The 20,654-nt window shown below is 39.9% G+C and overlaps 1 protein-coding gene across 2 annotated transcripts in view; it reads right to left on the bottom strand.

The window, feature by feature from the left end:
* abca7 (ATP-binding cassette, sub-family A (ABC1), member 7) overlaps positions 1 to 20,654 on the bottom strand; it is a 34,925-nt gene that overhangs the window by 13,164 nt on the left and 1,107 nt on the right. The window contains exons 2-31 of one of the 2 annotated variants that reach the window (XM_042415693.1): positions 19,601 to 19,699; positions 18,557 to 18,650; positions 17,528 to 17,669; positions 16,548 to 16,672; positions 14,855 to 14,973; positions 14,292 to 14,489; positions 14,052 to 14,144; positions 13,530 to 13,767; positions 13,003 to 13,142; positions 12,266 to 12,382; positions 11,972 to 12,169; positions 11,627 to 11,832; positions 10,987 to 11,163; positions 10,425 to 10,647; positions 9,789 to 10,010; positions 9,494 to 9,698; positions 8,218 to 8,331; positions 7,638 to 7,809; positions 7,143 to 7,274; positions 6,818 to 6,957; positions 6,571 to 6,708; positions 5,239 to 5,483; positions 4,805 to 4,862; positions 4,440 to 4,642; positions 2,546 to 2,672; positions 2,405 to 2,428; positions 1,878 to 2,023; positions 1,515 to 1,639; positions 1,124 to 1,231; positions 244 to 436 (exon numbers count right to left, since the gene is read on the bottom strand). In XM_042415693.1, coding sequence (XP_042271627.1) covers positions 244 to 436; positions 1,124 to 1,231; positions 1,515 to 1,639; positions 1,878 to 2,023; positions 2,405 to 2,428; positions 2,546 to 2,672; positions 4,440 to 4,642; positions 4,805 to 4,862; positions 5,239 to 5,483; positions 6,571 to 6,708; positions 6,818 to 6,957; positions 7,143 to 7,274; positions 7,638 to 7,809; positions 8,218 to 8,331; positions 9,494 to 9,698; positions 9,789 to 10,010; positions 10,425 to 10,647; positions 10,987 to 11,163; positions 11,627 to 11,832; positions 11,972 to 12,169; positions 12,266 to 12,382; positions 13,003 to 13,142; positions 13,530 to 13,767; positions 14,052 to 14,144; positions 14,292 to 14,489; positions 14,855 to 14,973; positions 16,548 to 16,672; positions 17,528 to 17,669; positions 18,557 to 18,650; positions 19,601 to 19,666 — 4,488 coding nt within the window. In that variant the 5' untranslated portion in view covers positions 19,667 to 19,699. The remainder of the gene's footprint in view (positions 1 to 243; positions 437 to 1,123; positions 1,232 to 1,514; positions 1,640 to 1,877; positions 2,024 to 2,404; positions 2,429 to 2,545; positions 2,673 to 4,439; positions 4,643 to 4,804; positions 4,863 to 5,238; positions 5,484 to 6,570; positions 6,709 to 6,817; positions 6,958 to 7,142; positions 7,275 to 7,637; positions 7,810 to 8,217; positions 8,332 to 9,493; positions 9,699 to 9,788; positions 10,011 to 10,424; positions 10,648 to 10,986; positions 11,164 to 11,626; positions 11,833 to 11,971; positions 12,170 to 12,265; positions 12,383 to 13,002; positions 13,143 to 13,529; positions 13,768 to 14,051; positions 14,145 to 14,291; positions 14,490 to 14,854; positions 14,974 to 16,547; positions 16,673 to 17,527; positions 17,670 to 18,556; positions 18,651 to 19,600; positions 19,700 to 20,654) is intronic. The other variant, XM_042415694.1, reaches the window with a different exon arrangement.

Here is a 20,654-nt window from a genome sequence, read left to right as displayed (position 1 = left end):
AGACTACAGTGTCTTCCACATACACAAGCAAACATTTCATAAAGATGTTAAAGGGCTGCAGAAAACATTAACTGTGTTTTACATTAAGATATATTTTCAATTAATTCTTTGTATGTGCTTTTACTCAGCTCCATTTCAAACGAATGTGCAGTGATGATTTTTTTTCAGTCCAATCTGCAATCTTGGATGCAGAACTCAGATCGTTCAACAGCAAATAGACCCTGATCTGACATCATTACTGACCTGTGGAGGCGGAAGTCCACCGGCACCCTGCGGACAGTCAGGGAGCATCCGGCGGACATCCTCCGTACTACACTGACAGTCAGGAGAAGGTCTCTCTCTGCTCCAGTTGCCTCTGCTGAACATTTGCCAGGTGGAGTACGACAACTGTGGCCGCATAAAGAAGCCGCCCCGCTCGTTTTTACACTGAGGGCTCCTGCAGGGAGAACATGCAGTAGAGTGAACATCGATTGAAGGTTTTTAATTTAAACTTTGTAGTAGTATTAAAATAAAGTGCACAAAAACTGAATATTCATAGCTATACAGATTTTGCAAAACCAGACACTTGTGTTGACAGAGATAAAGTTGTAGAGTAGATATTGTGTTAATTTCTACTAAATGCCAGTCGAGGTCATAGATTACTTAATCCAGAGTATTATACTTTGTGAAGATTCCACAAAGAGATAGAGAAAATTTTAGTTTCACCCTAAGCAGTAAGGTTTTTGTAAAGTGTAATGAATATTTTTGTACTTTTTGTTATTCACATGTTTTTAATCACTTATCTGTCTTCCATTTGAAGTATGTTGGAAACTTATCTTTGATTCCATCACACAGCATAAATAAAAAACACGACAACTGATTGATGACAGACATAATCCTCAACAAGATTAAGATGCCGATGTGTATTTTTTGCTGCCTATCATGTGTTTAAGATGATTTTGAATGTGGTATTTAAGATCCGGATATTTCTATCTTCCTTGCTATTTCCCCTACAGTAATGCCAGTCAGAGAGAAGTGTATTAGAAATGATGAATCATGTGATTCTGTATTACTGTGTGTGTGTGTGTGTGTGTGTGTGTGTGTGTGTGTGTGTGTGTGTGTGTGTGTACAGAGGTTGTCTTACGTGCTGTTGTACTCTTCCTCTTTCTCCATGCACTTGGTACCAAAACCTGGCTGGTCAAGCAGAGCTTCCAGCAGGTTCTCCACGGCCGTGTTTCCAGGGGCGTCGTTGCTGTAAATATGAAATCAGAGGTCCAAATAACAATAACAAGGGATTGTGTGACGAAAACAACAGACTTGAACCTCCATTTCGTAATAGGTTACCAGTGACAGAGTAACAGAGTAGACCAAACTATTTAATTGGAAGAAGAAAACAAATCAAAATCAGGAGACTACAGATTACCAATAAAATGGACGTGCTTCAGCAGCTATCAGTTAGTGCAAATTTTTTGATGAATACAGATATTTTCTGTGCTGTAATAGTAGTAATGGTGAATATTTGGGTGCAGGCCCACCTGTAGAAGGTGTACTGTTCTCCATACATCCAGGGCTGGAGCTGCAGAGAAGGGTACTTCCCAAATGGAGGTGCGATGAGGCTGAAGAGCAGGGCGATGAGCACAAACACAGCAGGCAGAACAATCTGAAGCACAAATAAAACTTCAGCTGAGTGACTTCTCCAGACCAACTTACAGACAGAATGTATTAATTATTGATGACTAGCAGCTGATTCTCCAGAGAAGTCAATAAAGACCCTAACCACTAATTAGTAACTGACAAAGAGAGGACAGCAATTGTTCTCATTATGGAAACCATTAATTCTATAACGACAGATGACCTTTGAATCTAGCTCTCTAACAGCTGCTGGTGTTTGTCATCACCTGAGCAAAGAAGCCCCTGCGGCTCCTGCGAGCGTAAAGCCAGCGTTTGATGAAGAGAGCTCTCAGCTGTTGCCAGGTCAGCCACCATCCAGTCAGGGGCAACCCACCTTGGCCATCTCCGCTAAGCAGGTCTGTCTCCTGAGGTTCTGCATGCAGGGAAGGTAAAATGTGAGAGCCTACACTGATATAACGGGCTCAGTGCTGTCCACTTCTGAGACGATGGAGGTTCCTATTTGACTGGAAAAATACAGGCTAGAAATCTGACATGACCTTAGACTTTACGTATTTTATTGCTCAGTCTTGTTTTTAGAAATAAATCTTTCATTTAAAAAAATTTCCCTACCATTAAAAAAGTATGGTGTCTCACTCTGCCTAAAGTTTCTTAACGAAACACTGAGTAATTCTACAATTTGGCAGTGAAAAGGGAGAGCGACAATATTTTCAGATATATCTAATATGGGGAAAAATAAACACACTATCTTTTTCTATCTAATTCAGACTTTCAGTGAGTGGTGATCTGAAGGTACCTTGCTTACGAAGCCTTTTCCTTCCTGGCAGCATTATGGAAACAAACAATCAGACTTGGAGACAAAACAGCAGACTGACTGTACATGAAACACTGTGTGACACATACATGTATTTGTGCAACTGTGAGTGTGAATACACACCTGTCTCTGGTTCTTCAGCATGTCGTCTTTGCACTCTCTGCCTAGGTTGCTGCCGGCTATGTGGAGGTTCAGCCTGCGGCTCTGGTTCAGCATCCACACCAGTTTCCTCTGCTACTCGCAGAAAGATCTGGATATGATCAGGATGTCATGATAAAAGATTAAACTCTTTACAGACAAAGTTAGGTGGTCTTTGAATTGATATTTTGTGTTTTCAACTCTGTGTCAAAGCGTGACAGACTTTTCAAACAGGGTAAATCTACAAGGTCTAAAACAAGAATTTTGTGAATGAAACAAGCGCCAACAGGTTGAACAACAGTTGAAGCCACAGGCAGCAGGTGGCAGTAAAAGAGCGTCCAGTAGTAGCTTTACGCAGAGGTCAAAAGAGCAGCACGTATACCTCACACTGAGCACTTATCAGGCTCCATAAATCCGCTATCAGTGTTAATCTGATGTTAGCGTTAAGCCCATTATGACCATGGCTGCTCCACAAATATCCAGCCTGAGATCACGCAGGTGGGAACTGGAGGCAGATGGTGGGTGCATGGGTGAGCTGGTGTAGTATGTGCAGTGTGCATTCATCATCATTTACGGGAATATCAAACCCATCACTAGATTAAAATCTCAGATATACTGTGAAATAAAGAGAGATTTATCTGGTGGTGATGGCTTAATAAGCATTGTGTGAACTCATTTGGCAAGGGCTTGAATGTAACGGATGATCGTTTATACGTAAAAGTTCGGCACTGCAGGTTTAATTTAGTTTTTCTGTGATGAGTTTACTGCTAACCAAGCTAGCCATTATACTAGTTGTCTGAGGCTAATGTGTTGCTAATACAACACTTAAAGTAGCTGTTAGTTTAATGTTGGGCTGTCTGTTATGTATTTTATCTGTTACGTATTTTACTCTCTTTACTTTTACTGCTGGGGGCTCTATGTGTATGTTTAATAAATTAATTATCATGTTGCACCTCCTATGTTGTCTTAATGAGTTTGTTTACATGTGCACTAGTATCCTGGTTATGATTGTATTTTTGGAGTATCCAGGTTATGTTTAGCGCATGTAAACAGCTTATCCTAGTTTCAGAAACCTGGATATGCTAACCGGAGTACTCCAATAGAAACCAGGATACTGTTGCATGTACAGACCTGATCCAGGTTTCTGAACATTCTTTGTTGGTGCAGAAAATAGAGGCTGACACGTTCAAAACACAACTGAAACAGATGATTAGAAACCTGGATACTGTTAGAATCATGCACACAGACATAGGAATAAGCAGGATTAACATGTTGCATGTAAACATCCCGAATATGATCAAAACCAGGATAAAACACTCAATGTTGTTTTTTAAATACTGGTTTTACTTTGTTTCTTCCAGGCATTAGGGACAATGTAACTAATCTGACAGCTAGTCTTTAGTGTACTTTTGTGAATCCATTTTCCGTCTTTACTGTACTATTTTTTTTTTTATAAAACCTTTTGTCTCTTGTTATGGTTTCTCATCTTTTTCTGATTTGTAATCACTATCATTGAATGTGTTGTCTTTTATCCAAAACAACAAACTTTTCTCTGTTTCATCATTGCTTCTAGTAAAAACTGCAAAGCGTGTGTTTAGCTCGCTGTATAGCTTTGCACTTACACACATAATGAGGGCAGAAGAACCCTTCAGGCCTTTTTTATGCCAGTATCAGTCACGTACATGTACATACAGTATGACTGAGACTAATGTTTGTTTTATATGGTAATTTAATATTTTTTAAATTTTTTTAGTTGTGTGTGAAATTACGTTTTGACTTCCTTGCCAAGGGTGTAGAAAACATCTGGCCAGTGGAGAAAATGACTTATTTATTCATCCATCAAAAAGAATGTAAATGTAAATATAATGTAAATACTTACTTCCTCCAGTGTGCTGTCTGAAAGGCCATAGCTGCTGAGGCCCAGCTCACTCAATCTCTGGTCCAGTTCGGACAGGAAGACAGCCATGCTGGTGTCCTTAGCAGCCATTTGGGGCAGGTTCATCACCGCCTCGCGCCCTGACTCCTCCACCAGCCTCGCACCCGGCATGTGGTGCTGCGCCAGGGACAGCAATGCTGCCAGGTCTGCCATGAAGATGATGATGAGGAAATGAGGTGAATCAGACCTTAGCCTGACTATACTGCAGTCTTATCCTTATTTAATCATCACTTGTAGAAAGTGCAAATGCACCAAACTGCACTTTACTAACACTGGACCATCTCAGTTTAGAGAAGTTTAACACTCACTTGAGCTGCTCTCCTCACTTCCCAACCCGGTGTCTTCACTCATGGAGGACTCGCTGTCCTGAAACACACAATATATAATAGTTTACATTTACAGAGAAGCCAAATATGATGGTGTGACCTACACAGAAAGCCAAAATGTCCTCCCAAGTCTGTGGATTTTGAATATTTCATGTATTGTGCATCTCATTTGACATCAAATTTTTTACATTGTCACTGTTTCACTCCTATGTTGTTGTTATAACCTGGTCAAAGTAGCAAAATTAAGTCAAGATTTTCAAGGTTTTGGTTTGTTGGAAGTTTGTTTTTCCATCATAATTTTCTGTAGTCCTATTAGGAGGGAAAGGTATATCAAGCTATTTATACATTTGGTGGGTGTTTTTTTCAATTTTTGGACTGAAACTGTGTGAATGTGAGGCTGAGCATCACTGAAAAACCTTGAGAAGAGGAGGCAGCTTGCTGGAGCTGGTACTGGTACTGGTACTGATACTGGTACTGCTGGGCATGCTGGTGTCCAGTCCTTCTCTCTTGACCACAGTGAGATAGTATCCAGATCCCAGTTTAGATTTCAGAAAGAGTGGCGAGCCGCAGCAGCACAACTTCCCCTGAGAGATGATGGCGATACGGTCACCTAGCAGCTCCGCCTCGTCCATGTAGTGAGTGGACAGGATGATGGTCCGGTCTGACAGAGACAAGACAGCAAAAACACATATTAACTTTATTTTATTTCTCATACATTTGTATATTTATTGTTCTCTTGTTCACTACATTGTATGAAGGAGAAGGATGCTTACAGAGCAAATGGAACCAGTCCTTCATACCAAGGTGTCACAGAAATGTTACAATATACTGACAACAGGTTGAATTGTAGAAATTATATGCATAGATTTCAAAACCTTTCCTTAATCCCAGATGATAATTTTTCTCATCTCTTGGTTACTCATGTAATTCTTCAATTCAAGCTAACAAAGCTATGAGTTTTTCACACCAAACCAGCAGTGATTGTTTGGCAGCTGGAATACTCGGCCATAAAATGCATCTCATCTTATCTTAAAACGTGACCTTGTATGGCTCCGCCAACCAGTCAAGTCATGTCTGTCCAGACTCATATTTGTAGTGAAGACTTTGAAGGAATTTAATAAAGCCACCACAGTTTCAAGGTGGGCAACCAAGATTAGTGTCACCAATTCAGTATCCGACCAAATGTGAAATATAGTCACAATCTCGCCTTCTGTTCCTGAGATATGGCCAGAAATCTCTCTATCTCTAACGGCCAGAAAAGTGTTTTTGCAGAATATTATGATGTCACAGTGAAGATGACCTTTGACCTTTTGAATATAAAATGTCATCACTTCATCATTTTATCCTATTAGACATTTGTGTGAAATTTTGTCATAATTAGCAAATGAATTCTTAAGTTATGGCCAAAAATGTGTTGTGACAGTGACCTTTGACCTTTGACAACCAAATTCTAATCAGTTCATCCTTGAGTTCAAGTGGACGTTTGTGCCAAATGTGAAGAAATTCCCTCGAGGCGTTCCTGAGATACCGCGTTCACAGGAATGGGATGGATGGACAACCTGAAAACATGATACCTTCAGCTACGGTTGGTGCCAGTGCGGAGGCATAAAAATCCTACTTATTTGTATCTAATAATATTATTTCCTGCCCCAGCAATCATCTTGCAAACTTCAAAAAGTAAATCATGACATGCTGCCAGGTCCTGACCCCCCAGGCTGACACAGCTCCACAGCCCCCCTGGCCCACACCTTTGCGGTATTTGAGCAGCAGATCCCATATCCCACGGCGGGAGTAAGGGTCAACGCCAGCTGTAGGTTCATCCAGAACAACCACCTTGGAGCCTCCGACAAACGCTATCGCAACAGACAGCTTCCTCTGCATACCACCTGACAAACAGACAGGGAGGATCTTAGTTTTGGAACAGAAGAATTTATCAAGAAACACACGGTAGGGTCAAGTCATGTTTTGGTACAGAAGTTAAACTAGTGAGTCTACCAGAGAGATTCTTGGTCTGTTCGTGTCGTTTGTGCAGCAGGCCGACATCGTCCAGCAGAGTTTCAAGCTCAGCCTTCACCTCTGCTTCAGACATACCCTTCAGACACCCATAAAACCACACATGCTCCTCCACTGTTAGACTGAGAGAGAGAGAGACAGACACACTGTTCAATGACTCATAATAACAGCAATGAGGAAAAAGACTCTCAAAATGAACTTGAGGTCTCATATCATACAAAACCAAAGGTAGAAAACAATGTGCCTCCATGATAGCTTGTTATCAGTGTGAGCAGAACACAGCAGAGATCGGAGAGACGAGTCTTACATGTCAAACAGGACATTGTGCTGTGGACAAACTCCCAGCGTCCTCCGGATGATGTCCATGTCATGGCGGATGTCCATCCCCTTGATATACACTGTCCCCGAGGTGGGCGGGAACAGGCCAGTCAGGACAGATCTGACATCAGATACACAAGTATAAATGATCTCATACATTTTACAGACTATAATTTGTGACCTTATGAGTGATGATGCTGGCTGAGAAATTACATCATCTTATTGTAATTATCTTTAACAAACACAAAAATGTGCAACAGATGAGGTGACAAAAGGTCATCGGAGGGTCATCTAGACTGAGAATATGTTCCTTCATATTTACTAGACATCTAATACCTGTAATAGGTTGTCAACTAGTACTAGAGGGAAAGGCTTAAAAGAACCGGTGGTTTAACTCAACCAAAGAGATTATTTCAGCATCAAATAAATAAAACTCTAAACTGCCCTCATAGACATCTTTCATCTTTCAGTCCTCAGCTCTTACATGGTAGTAGTCTTGCCAGCTCCATTGTGGCCGAGAAAAGAGGTGATCTGCCCCTCGTAGAACTTCAGGTTGAGGTGGTTGACGGCCAGCTTGGCTCCCTTCTTGTAGATTTTCACCAGGTTTCTTATGCTCACACCCAGGACCAGGTTAATGGGTTCTGGCTCAATGTGATCTGATGACAGGCACATAATGTATTTATGTATTATAAGATATTACATTTATAAAACTAATTCTGCTCTCACAGTTATGGAGGAAGAATAACGTTAAGTCTGGACTCCACAAGTCTCCTCAAGTTCTTGAACTGTGTAGTTAATGGACTTATTGTCTCAGCTCATTAACTTGATTTGTATTAACAGGCTTAAGCTCACAAAACTACGAGTACGGTTGTTTAACTGGTATGAAGACCAGAGGAGAAGACAGCAGTAACTGGCAAGTTACTAAAACTGTCCAATACACAAGATAATTATGAGTCATGTGACTTCTATTTACAAACTGATGGTTGGTTGTAAATATATAAATAAATTCAGTGTAAGAAAAGAGAAACAGGTGCTGATGTGCAGCAGCTTCCCGAGTGTCGTACCTTCATCCCCCTCTGTAGGCGGAGGGGGAATCGGCATTCCCGCCTCTAGGGGGACTCCACCCCAGTAGTTGATCTGGAAGATGAAGTACCAGGGCCTGGGGATCCCATATTCACCTGGCGTAAACACACACACACACACACACACACACACACACACACATCACACATGTGCACATTCAGCTGAAGGAAATTTTTGGTATTTTCAACACTGGGTCTAAATGAAGCACAGGCAGGTTTTTCTTGTTTTTCGGAAAGGTTTAGTTTAACCAGAGTTTCTTTAGCCGCATGTCATTCCTTTGTAAAGCTGTTTTCAGCAAAGCAGTTGTATCTGCTTCCACTATGACAGTGTTGACTATAATGTTATGCTAACTTACAGATACATGGGCCAAAATTACATCAGAACATTATCAAAAAAGCACTGGCAGCACACTGTGGAAAAAATAAGCAAAAAAGCAAATTTGTCTATTATTAAGATTTCATTTTACTGTTTTAACAAGACTAAAAAATGCTTTTCTTTTGTTATTATCTTTGTACTAATAAATCTAGTCTTCAGTCTGAAGACTAATGTAAAAAAAACTTGGAAAAATTACGGATTCAGTCCTAAATTTGTGAGTAAGACTCCAACTAAAGTCTATCATTTGAGAAATGCTCAACATCTGTAGACTTGGAAGTTTATAGTCAGTGTTGGGAATGAAGTGTTACAGAGTAATTCCACTACTTTTGGTGGTAACTAGTAATGTAACTAATTACTTTTTCAAATTAAATAGCACAATTACAATTATTGAAATTTAAATGGGATTGAACTGAACTGATTTTGGGTTGTGGAGAAAACAAAACGGACTGGGTGGATTGAACTTTTGCATTAAAAGTAACACAAAAGTTACTTTCGCTAGTGACTAATTACTTTTTATACGCAGTAATTGGTCAAGTAATTCTATTACTTTTTGAGAGAAGTAACTAGTAACTGTAAATAATTACTAATTTTCAGTAACTTGCCCAACACTGTTTATAGTTTACTACTTTACAGAGAAGAGAAATTGGTTCTTTCATGGTACATTAACTTTAACCTCTGATTGTATCTCAACAGGAAATAAAGTGCACATTATACTTTTGGCATTACTAGTCGGAAAAAGTTGCAGAATTATTTTGCCTGAGGAAGAACCAGTCAAAACGTGTTGACTTTATTTCAGTTCAATAAAGTTTTAGGAGCTTTAATCCAGAGTGCAGATTTTTTCATAGCAAGATGAAGTTATAATGAAAGTGAACGCAGTCGTACCAGGGAACACGGCTTCGATGTACCAGGCTGCGGTGGCGTAGATGAAGGCGTCCACGTAAAGCATGACTATAGAGGTAGTGAAGTTGTATGAATCTCCTTCCACAGGACTTGAGTGCAGGTTGTACCACTGGATTCCCACACCTTGTTCCTCATACTGAGAGAAGTACTCACAGCCGAATCCAAACGCCACAGGAGAGAGAAAACTCTGATGGAAGAAGGAACAAACTATTTTAAATCTTGTAATTGGGACAGAAGTCAAAAAAGCCCAAAAGATTTACAAAACTATTTTACTCACAGCAAGGACTCTGTGACTGGTCTTGAGATGGTCTCTCCAGGCCACACACAGTACGTAGGGCAAGTAGAGGCTGAAGTATATGAGCCCCCCGCAGGCAGCAGCCAGGTTGGCTTTGGAGAAGAAGGTGCTAATGAGGAAACACTGCATGATCGTGGCGGTGGCAAACGCCGTCAGGAAGAAAAACACAACAGCTGGGTCGCTGTATGGCAGGATGTCCCCCCACTAAAAAGAAGGAGGAGGAGGAGGAAGAGAAGATGGGGTTGTCAGTGGCTACAGGAGACAAACGTTGAAAAAAATGAAAGTTGTACTTTGGACAATAACTGTAGTATTCTGAGAGGCTATAAAACACCTGAATTCTATATCTGCCCTCTCATATTTTTACAAATATAACTAAAGGCTAATAATAATTTTTCTGGATAAACAGGATGATGGTAGATTTCAAATTTTCTCATGATTTTTGTGGCATTACATAAACATCACTGCTGTTGTTTTCAGCTGAAAAAACAATTACTGTAATTAGCTCAACAATTACATGTTTTTCAAGTAAAAAGCAAACTAGGCTGATCTCACCCAGTCTGCAAATTTGTATTTTAGTGTGTATTTTTCTTTTTTGAGTAAAGTGAGGGGTCATCTTGCCTTGAGCAGAGCAATAAGGAGTGCTGCAGACACCAGGAAAGGCACAAGGCTGCTGATGAACCAGCTGAGCCACAGCGTTTCCGTACCCAGACCCATAATCCTCATGGTTTCCTTCAGCCTCGCCTCCTTCTCGTATACCACGCCCTTGATGATCATGGCCACTGAGTAGATCCAGGCCAGTGTCATGAAAAGTGGCAGGGAGCGGTTCAGCACTCGGAGGAAACTGTTGAAAAAGGAAAACAAAAATTTAGATTTATTTGGTGATGCAAAAATGATACAAAAAATGATACAGGGAAAGATGAAGCAGCAGGTTTTGATGAGGACATCTCGATTGCCCTCGAGGACCCCATTTGATCCCTGAATCACGCATCAGTAACTACTTGCCTACATGTTAGAGAAGTGAGTTTGAGGCCTTAAAATCCTGTTCAAATCCACATGCCAAGTGGGGAATGATTAAGATTAACAGCTACCATTGAGGTGTCCCTGAACAAGAAACTGAACCCTCTACTCAGTGGCTGCACTGGTCTGTCCCCACAATCAATGTGTGGCAACAATGACTCACACATCATCCACATAGCAGGGGTATGGCATCTGCTGGATGTAGATGCCAGTTGTTTGTTTAACTCCGCTCAGGATACGGGTCACAGCTCTCTCCACCAGGTCCTGGACGTACACGAAGCCGCCCCAAATGTAGCGCATGTCATTGAACGGGTCGGCCGCTGGACCAGGATCCCAAAACCTGAAGAAAAAACACCAAATACATCAACAAAAAAATCCTTTTGTTCGTCCGCGTTTGAGTGCTGGTGAAAAAAAATCTCCCTTTTGCCACATAAAGACTGAAATAAAGAAAACATTTGTACAAACTCAAGAGTAGCATTTGGTTTGTTAACACACACAGAGGAGCAGTAATCTTTTAATGGTGGTAGCAACATGACAAGAAACTAAATTTCACCTTCCCAAGCTAAAACTTTGAGAACAGATCAGGTTTAATCTCAATCTATTTTGTCCAGTTACCTCAAAATGATGCTCTCAGCCTTTAAAGGATGAATTTGTGGATATGTCTTAAATAAACAAGCAGCATCAGCACAATACCAGTGAATCCCTAATTCAAGCACAATTCACCTAAACTGTGCTCTCACAACTCCAGTGAAAAGGTCTGTAAATTAATGTAATAAGCAGGATGTTTTGGGGGTCTTCGGTACCTGTCCTTGATCTTATTGGTGCGAGTAACATCATCAATGTCCATTCGGATCTTGTAGGTGATGTGGGGCGGCAGCTTAGAAGATGAGGAGTTTGGAAGCATGAAAACCACACCTGCCCAAAACTGCCTGTCCTCCAGTAGCTCCAGCGCCCTGTTGATTAACTGACCTTCAGTCTCAAACCCCTCAAGTTTGTTCAGGGAGAAACACTGCAGGAGACGACAGGAAACGCAAAAGATATGAGAGGTGAATGAAAGGGAAGAAAATCTGTTGTAGCAATTTCTGACTTTTTGGCTTGAGAGCAGCATGAAAAGAATCAAGAGTGCCAAAAGAGGATGAAAGGAGAACCTCAGTGATTTGTGCAAGAGTGGCGATGGTGTGGCTGAGGTCGTTGTAGATGTCCAGCCAGGTGGGGGGCGCTCCAGGCCTCCGAGGGGTGTCTGGCGGGGGTGTGGACAGGAAACGTGTGATCCGCGAGGCCGTCCAGGATGTGTTCTCCAGACGCATGTTGACCAGCACTGCGACCTCAGGCCGCTTTAACAAATCCTGCCACACACACATATGTTATACGACCAAATAACACACAATGTGTCTATAAACTCATCTGTCCTGTAGAGTAAAACAGCAGCTGGTGAGTCAAACCTGCAGCAGCTGAATCTCAACGCTGCTCTCCATGTAATTCTTGATTTGTGGTCCCACCTCCATCCAGGCTTCATTCAGCTCCTGGAGGATCTGCAGGTCCTCGAAAGTCTTGTTCACCTTCAGTAGACAGAACTTCTAGTTACCTTAAATGGATGAATTTACATATTTTGCCAACCTTTGGCTGTCAAAAGAATGCACTTTACATCAAGAAATGATTAAGATTTAAAATAACTGGTTCTATATCTGAGGACGCTGCAGTGACATGTTGTCTGACTTCTTGAGTTAAGCCACCAGGACATCATGTAACAAGGAAATTTAAAATTTTGGTCAGGTTCCTGTCCCAATGTGAGACACACAACCTGTTAATTTACCAGTCAGCTATGCAATAAAACTGTGTTCTACCAATCTACATTAAACCTGAACGGAGTCATTAATCAAAAACTAAAACGCTTGCTTATAACTAATGATGTTACACAAGAAATGCTTAAAATATTAAGAAGGATGTTTTGGTTACATAAAATGCCAGCACAGTAATGTTTCTACAACTTGAGTATCATCAGCAAACAACAAGAGGATTTGTTAATCTTAGTCTTAATCATCTCAGAATCATTCTTAGAAAAATGTTGATCCATCTTAATGAAAACAAACTAAAAGTAAACTTCCTTGCCTGATTTCTTTCTCTCTGTTAAGATAAAGTCAAGTGACAATCCTTGGACTCTCTAAGGTGTGACTTGTACCTCTTTCATGACTTGTTGTACTTCAGGAGTGTCTGGTGTATACAGAAGTTTTCCACTGAACAGAGGTTTGATTCCTCGCCACACAATGCGAGACAGAGGGTTGGACTCCAGACCCTGGATCAGATTTTTACAGAATGGAGCTGCAGGGAGGAACGAACAAACCAAACAGGAGAAAATGTTGAAGATATCTGATTAAACAATACAAAAGTACACATACCACAGTCTGTTGTTCATAATGCCAATGACGATTTTTGGAATTACTATTGATTTTAAAGCTCACAAAAGAATCAAACCATGAGAAATCCAGTTTTCTTTTTATTTATGATCATTTGCATTTTGAAAATCAACTGAAAAGTTCAGAAGAGCATTTGCCAGGTTTCAGTGTTTTAAAGCAAATAATAAAGACTGTTAAACAAGAAATAATTTCCTCATCTGCATAATCCAACAACTTATCCAATATCAGTACAGATTTCCTACAAATAAACTACTGTAATTATACACAAACTAGGTGGTGGAAAGCCTCTTACTGGTGTTGTTGGCCTGGTCCAGGACGGTGTCCTCAGTGCCGTTTTTGCCCAGGAAGGACTTGATGTCATTATCTTCATACCAGTTGAGTGATGGTATTCGCTCACCGCCAACCTCTGGATGACCACACATGATCCTGGAAAAAGCCCGAAAACTCTCCCTGGGCAGTGCTGTCCGATTCACTGGAGACAGAAGTTGCAGCGCGGTGCTCATTTCCGTAAAGCTGGAGAGGGAGGAGAACTGAGGGAAGACAGAGAAGTAGAACGAAGGTTACAGAGGAAAAGAAAGGAAACACAGACAAGGGAAGAAATGCAGGGAGACTTGATGACATGTGATATATCCTCGTGCAGAAATGGTTGGTTGGTTAGTTGGTTGATTACACTTCGCAATATGAAAGATTCAAAATGCAAAAAGCAGAGGCTGCTTGAGACTGACAATCCTATCACTGTTTACGGGCTGTTGTCTGAACTAAATACAAGCACAGATGGACATGAAGATTCAGGTTTTGATTCAGGTGTTCTTACATCATCCATCAGGACAGCCAGCTCCTGAGAAGCTGTGGTAACGGCTTGGCTGATGACCCTGAGGTCGCCAGCGTTGGCCATCAGACGGTCTCTCTGACAGGAAGGAGGGAAAACAATGAATCCACTGAATTTTGTGTTAATTAACACTAAAACAGATGCATAACCCAACAATTGATTGATCAAAAAAAATCCAAATATTGTGAAAGCACTTATTAGGATCCCGTGTCCACTGATTCCTACCGTGAAGAACTTAGTAAAGTCAAGCTGAGTGATAAAGAGGCGCTCGGCCTCCTGCAGGACGTCAGCTGGCAGGTCACACAGCTGCGTCTGTAGATCAGTCATGACTCCTTCTCCTCTGTCCACCGTCACAAACTGTCCGAACATGGTGGCGTTACACACCAAGTCCTTCAGCTGCATCTGAGCTCCGGCCACAGCAACCTGGATGGTAAACATTGATATCCCAACTTTAAGAAACAATATATAAAACCTGTTTCTTACTTGCAATGGTCATCTGAGTTGAAAGTACATATTCTCTGTTACAGTTATACTTTATGTTGTTTAAGGCCGACTTTACTTCATACTACCTTTCATGATTTCCTTCATTCTGCTGAATTCAAAGCCCAGTGTTTTTTTTTCCCACCACTTACTTTATCATTTTCATTATTTGTGCATTAGGACTATAAAAATATTACTTGTAAGTTTCTATGGAATTATTCTCAAAATGTATTAATTTAACTTTAATGTGTCTGAAATGCAAGTTAAGTAGATTTGGCATCTTTTGGGGAAAAAAGTTGATATCTCACCTGAAGATTGAGACGAGCCTTCAGCAGCTGGTCCACAGTCACAGGCGACAGGCTGCCGTTGGTCATGAGGAAGGTGGAGAACGTCTCATTGGCTCGCAGGTATTCTTCTATTGGGAGATCTGCAGTGGAAACATGAAGATGAAGTGCTCAGTGCTACAATTAAAACAGTATTACAAATAGAAGTTCACAACAGAATATCTAAAACAGATTGCTCAAAACTCACAGATTAGTTCATTAAACTAGGATGATTACAGTTAATTAGTTGATTTTCAGGTAATACCTGGCATCATGAACATAAACTGCTTACTCATATTTCATATCTCCAGCTGAAAACATAAATATTTTGTTTTCTTGTGGCTGGCTAACTTTAGTCTGCTCTATCAGGCTCATCAGCAGGTAGTGAACCGTCTTAGGAAAACCCATTTTCTTCCAGTGCCAGCAAGTTGTTATATTCCCAAAACTCAAAAATGAAAATACACATTCAGCTCTGAAAGCTGGATCAGTCTTGTTGAGTTAACTGATATTTGCAGTTTTTATCAATCATGACCATAACGTTCATCAGATAGACTAGCTCATTAGCTTACCTAAAGTTATAGTTTGTATGGTTAGATTGAAGTTAGAAGGTCAACTAAGTAAACTATTTATATTGGCCACAGTTACAGACTTGATAATACTAATTTCTTCCTCTCATCATTTTTTGGGTTTTCAGTGGACATCAATGTAATGAAAACCTGTTCAGCAAGGAAAACAGTTCTTTTATTCTGCGCTGTGAGGTTGAACTTAAGAATTTAAGTTATTCTACCTCCTAAAAAGCTATACCAAAGAGAGAATCTTAATAAACTAAAACTGCAATTTCCATCAATTAATAAAATGAACAGTTTTGAGTTTTTATAGCATGTTCTTTACTGTATGAGTAGGTCAGGATTGTGGGAGTCATCAGATGTCTGTTGGACCATTAACATGGGATTTGTTGCAGAAAAGAACCCACTGAAGATCCTGCTTTCATTCATTCAATTATTTGTCAGGGGTAGACATGTAACTCAATCTGCACACAGCAAGGAGAGGCTCAACAGCCACTCAGTCCTGCTTTCACAACCAGCTCAATAAATGGCCGCATTCAGCCAGTCACTCGACACCTGTTAAAAGCCATTCAGACAGACCAGCTACTGGCTGCTACAGTAACTCTTCAGATAAGTCTGGGAACAGCACTGGATAAAGAAAGAATCAATTATATGTTTTTTTGTTATTGATAGCCTGCAGGGACTTTATCCCATTATATCCGACATTTCTTTCTTATAGTTTAGCTACACAGTGACAAAGAAACTGCCGTCTTTAGCGATCTGACATTTGAAACAGAGTTCCTTCTCAGTATACTCAGTCAGATCTTCCCTGAACCACCATTAATCAGTTTTAGGAGATGCCCTACTCTATAAAGATAAACTGGTACACAGTCATCTTCAACTAAACACCCAACAAACATGGTTGGGTCCAAAACCCAAGGGGTCCTACAAGTGTAACCACTGTAATCACTGCACAAATGTAATACAGACCTTTATGGATTCAATCCAATTAAGAAACTGAACTGAATCAGGTGCTGCTATAGAAAGTTTTCCACCAGTTTGTTAAAGTGTAACTGTGTTACAATGTCAAAGTATCCCTTCAGATCAGAGGGGATTCAAACAAGCTGTCGTACTTGGCCAAGCTCCAGATCTTTCTCCCAGCCTCCGGACGCTGTCCATCAGATCCTGAAAGCCAGTGAAGCTCTGGTTTCCGCTGTAGGACAGAACAGTCTGGGCGTCCACAAAGAGACGAGAAATTCTGGAGGAGAAGGACAGAGAGAGGAGTCCTCACTGCGACAGACACGACTTGCAGTTATATATTTTCAGATAACCAGTAAAGACTAATCATCATCTGAGAACTACTGAGTTCAACCAAGTGCCCAGTTGAAACCAAATTTAAGTAATTCAAGGAAAAATTTGGTTGTTTCTTGCATGAAAAAAAGATTATCTGACTCTCAAATCTGATCAAAAGAGAACAACAACTAAGATGAGATTTTAACACTCTCTGATCGTTATTGTTATGCAATAACATGTAACCATGCAATAATAAACTCTGACAAAAATAAATGAATAAATAAATCCTACTAAATGTTGAGCATGATGGATTTCCTATGTTTCAGGTTTTTTCATAACACACTGACATGAACTGAAACCAGCTTTTACCAGGAAAGTAACCAATTATCCTTAAATTTCAGGTATGCTTTGGAAAATGGGAGGCAGTCATGAAACATACATGCAATTTGTAGCTAACAGGCTAAAACAGTCAGAATAGCCCTTCCATCTGGTGCTGAGCCATTTTGCTCAGAGGCTACATACTGTTTGTTTCAACTGTTAGCTAGCAAGCAAAATCTGGAGTGGGTTTTAAATCAAAGCTGCACATTTTACTTTCGCCTGACATATCTTATAGCTTTGAGATCTAAAAATAAGCCAAATTCAAGATCAGTACAATTCTAAAATTTGGATTAAAAACACTTTTACTTATAATAAAATAAGACAATGTTCTCCTGACTGCAGCTTGTCTGTTCATCTGTACTACTGTTTCCCTCAAACAATGATCCTCTTGTAAACTCCACCACTCCAGACCTGTCCATGTTTTTACCTCCAGTCTACCTACATGGAGTTGTCAAAGTTGCCAACTTGGCCCGGTGTCTCCCCTGGTGTCGGGCTGTGGAAGCAGGGGTTGTTGATGTTGCAGATAATGCCCTGAATCCAGGGCAGGGTGCCTGCTGATGGCAAGGCTTTGTTCGGGAAATGACCTATAATTAAAAGAAAAGAAGAACAAACAGTGCCAGTTCAGTACCAGAAGATTAGCTTGGGATACGACACAATGAAAATATTGTGCGAGTGACCTGAAAAACAATCCTACAAAAAAACAAACAAACAAACAAAAGACACAAACAGCTGTTATGTGCTTTTTACATAACTGACGTTACATTATGTTATGTTATGATCCTCAACCTGTTGTGAGCTGTCGTTACATGCAACCCTGATGAAAACAGAAACAAACAAGAAAAGAGGATGTAGATTCTCACTTTGTCTTTGTGCAAGAAATGTCTAAGAAAACACACTTGCACAACATGCATTGTTTGAAAAGTTTTCATGCTCACAAGCAAAATTTACTGTATGTTGTAGCACTGGATGCTTAGTGTCCACTCCCTTACTTAGAATACATCCAAAGTAGTAAGTAAGTAGTAAAGTACTTCTTTATATAGAATTTCCACATAATAAACCCCTCATATAAGCACTGAATAATTGAGGTTGGTAATATGCAAGGTTCTGTTTTGAGTTTTCTTTTCCAACTTGTTATTGTCTTTGGAAAGTTAACATTATCTGCAAAAATAAAATTACTAAGATGTGGCTTTTAGGGGTCATAGAAAGTTCAGGACACTCACCAACTGGCCTATATTGTGTTATGTTACATTATGTTACCATGTCATGTTATGTCACCTTATGCTAATGCATAACTTTTCAAAGAAGGTCAACAACACAGCAGGTTAGGAAAACAACTGTGCGTGCGTGGCACAAGAATCGCTCTCACTGATCTAATCCTCTTTAGCTGGTTGGCAGGAGGCCATTTTTCAGACCTGTAAGTCTTTTTCAGACCTGCAGGTTAGAAAAACAATGATTACATAATATGACTCACATTGGCTCTGTTTGTAAGGAGGGTGCGAATGACGAACAGAGATGAGGATAACGAAGAGGAAGAGCGGCCAGAGGAGCTCGATGATCAGCTGAATCTACATGGGAGGAGAACATGCGAACTGTTACAGGTGCATCAAGTAATTCATCAACTTCAGTGACCTCTGTCAGAGACCAGCAGGAGTGTCCCCCAACCCAGTCACCCACTGTGGCCCACACTGTAACTGACACAGATCATTTATTTCTGTATTTTATTTCCAAATTTTACATCTAACAAGATACACAAAGTATATACACAAACACACACAAACATGGTTTCAAATGCCCTCCCTGTCCCACCCACATACAAACTGAAAAAGACCTAAAAGAAATAAGTAGTCGTCAATTAAATTGAAAAAAGAAAGAAAGGAATAAATAAATAAAATTTAAATTAATATATAAATAAATACAACATAAAATATAAAAGAGACAATGCAAACCATCCTGACTTATTCACAGATGACTAATGTATCAATTGTGATAACATTTTTAAATCAAATCTGATACAGATGTTGCCATGGTGTCCGAATAGGTCAAACATGATTGCCAAATCTTTAGAAAGGTGAGAGACAGGAATCTGACTTCCATGCCATTGCTTTACACTTCCTGGTAATGCATGAAGCTATTTCGATAAACTTTTTTTTAAAGTTCCTTAAATGTGCACTAATGTTTGTAAGATTCCCCAACAAGCAAATTTGTGGATCCAATGGGAAGAAATCCTGTAATGTTTTGCCAAAATGTCACAGAAATCGTAAAAGAAGGTACTAAGTTGGTGTGATACAAAATCGATCCCTCCTCTGTACCAAATGACAAAGATAATTGTGATTTTTGCACTAAACTTCAAACAGTGGAGTTGTTATAGTGAATTTGTGCTATGCAGTTGTAAAAATAGCTTGCTCATTTAATTTCCAAACAGTGTCTCATATTTTTCCTGTTTCATGGAAAATGATTTTCCTAACAGAATCGACAGACTATTCTATTCCTTTCCAAGAAGTGAAAATGTTGGCACCTTGTTTCTCCTGCGGTATGTGATGTTCTTCCAGAGCAGGAGACCGAGCTGCCTGAAAAATCCCATCGCTCTCAACAGCTACCTGCCCATCATGGTTTACTAGAAAACACAAAATATGGTGGTGAGAAAAACAAAGGTTCAGCAGGGCGTCCTGTCCCCAGTTCAAGTATAGCTCAGTTATTTTTTTCTTCACATTTCAGTGTCCCCCTCTGTCTCCCTGTTTCCTGTCAGTCTAATGTCAACAAACAAACAAACAAACAAAGACAACAAACATGCCAGAAAAATAATCTTAAAGTTCAGCAATAACACGGAAATAATCATCCACTAAACTGATTTTAGGATTTGTTCTACAGTTTCTAAATTTTAAGCTGCACTCGCTCCAAATGGCAAGAAGAGGTTAAAAGTTTGAAACATGACTTAAATACAGAGAGGGTCTGCAACACTGTGTGCACAATTTAGCATACTGACAAGCTGACAGAGCCCTCAAGTTATTTACTTGAATGAAAGTTGAATGAGAGACAGTGCTGTTTACGGTACTAGTGGGGACTTATCTGCCTTAGTTTGACACTTTGTCTCTTATCACATAAAATGATCACTCTAGCTTTGAAATGTTTTTTCAAGCAACAGATATTGAGTTGGTAAACAGTTTATCTTGATTAAAAAGATGTTTCAGACAATTTACTTCAAAAAGTGAAAAAACTGTCATATCTCTGGCCAACAAATTAAACGTCATTCAATTACCTCTTTTTCTCCTCTATTTTCTAAAATCTTATTAGTTAATTTGTATTATAAATCCCTAATTGTAATATTTAATATACAAATAAAATATTAAAATTTAATATTTGGTCAGTTTCCAACTGCACTAGTTTCTTCTCTTTGTGTGTTTCTGTCCTTTATTTATTCTTTTAGGCAACTTTTTGAAATTTTGTGTGTCTAAAAAATACATCAAACTTGGTTTCATTGTAACTTAATTCATGCAAACTTCATCTCATTGTAACTTCTTTAAAACTTTGTAATTGCTCTCTGATCCTGACTACTGATAAGCTATCATTAG

This window comes from Thunnus maccoyii, chromosome 7 (genome assembly GCF_910596095.1).
Source record: "Thunnus maccoyii chromosome 7, fThuMac1.1, whole genome shotgun sequence".
Lineage (NCBI taxonomy): Eukaryota > Metazoa > Chordata > Actinopteri > Scombriformes > Scombridae > Thunnus > Thunnus maccoyii.
Note: the sequence above shows the minus strand (reverse complement) of the source record. Positions and strands in the feature narration are given on the sequence as shown.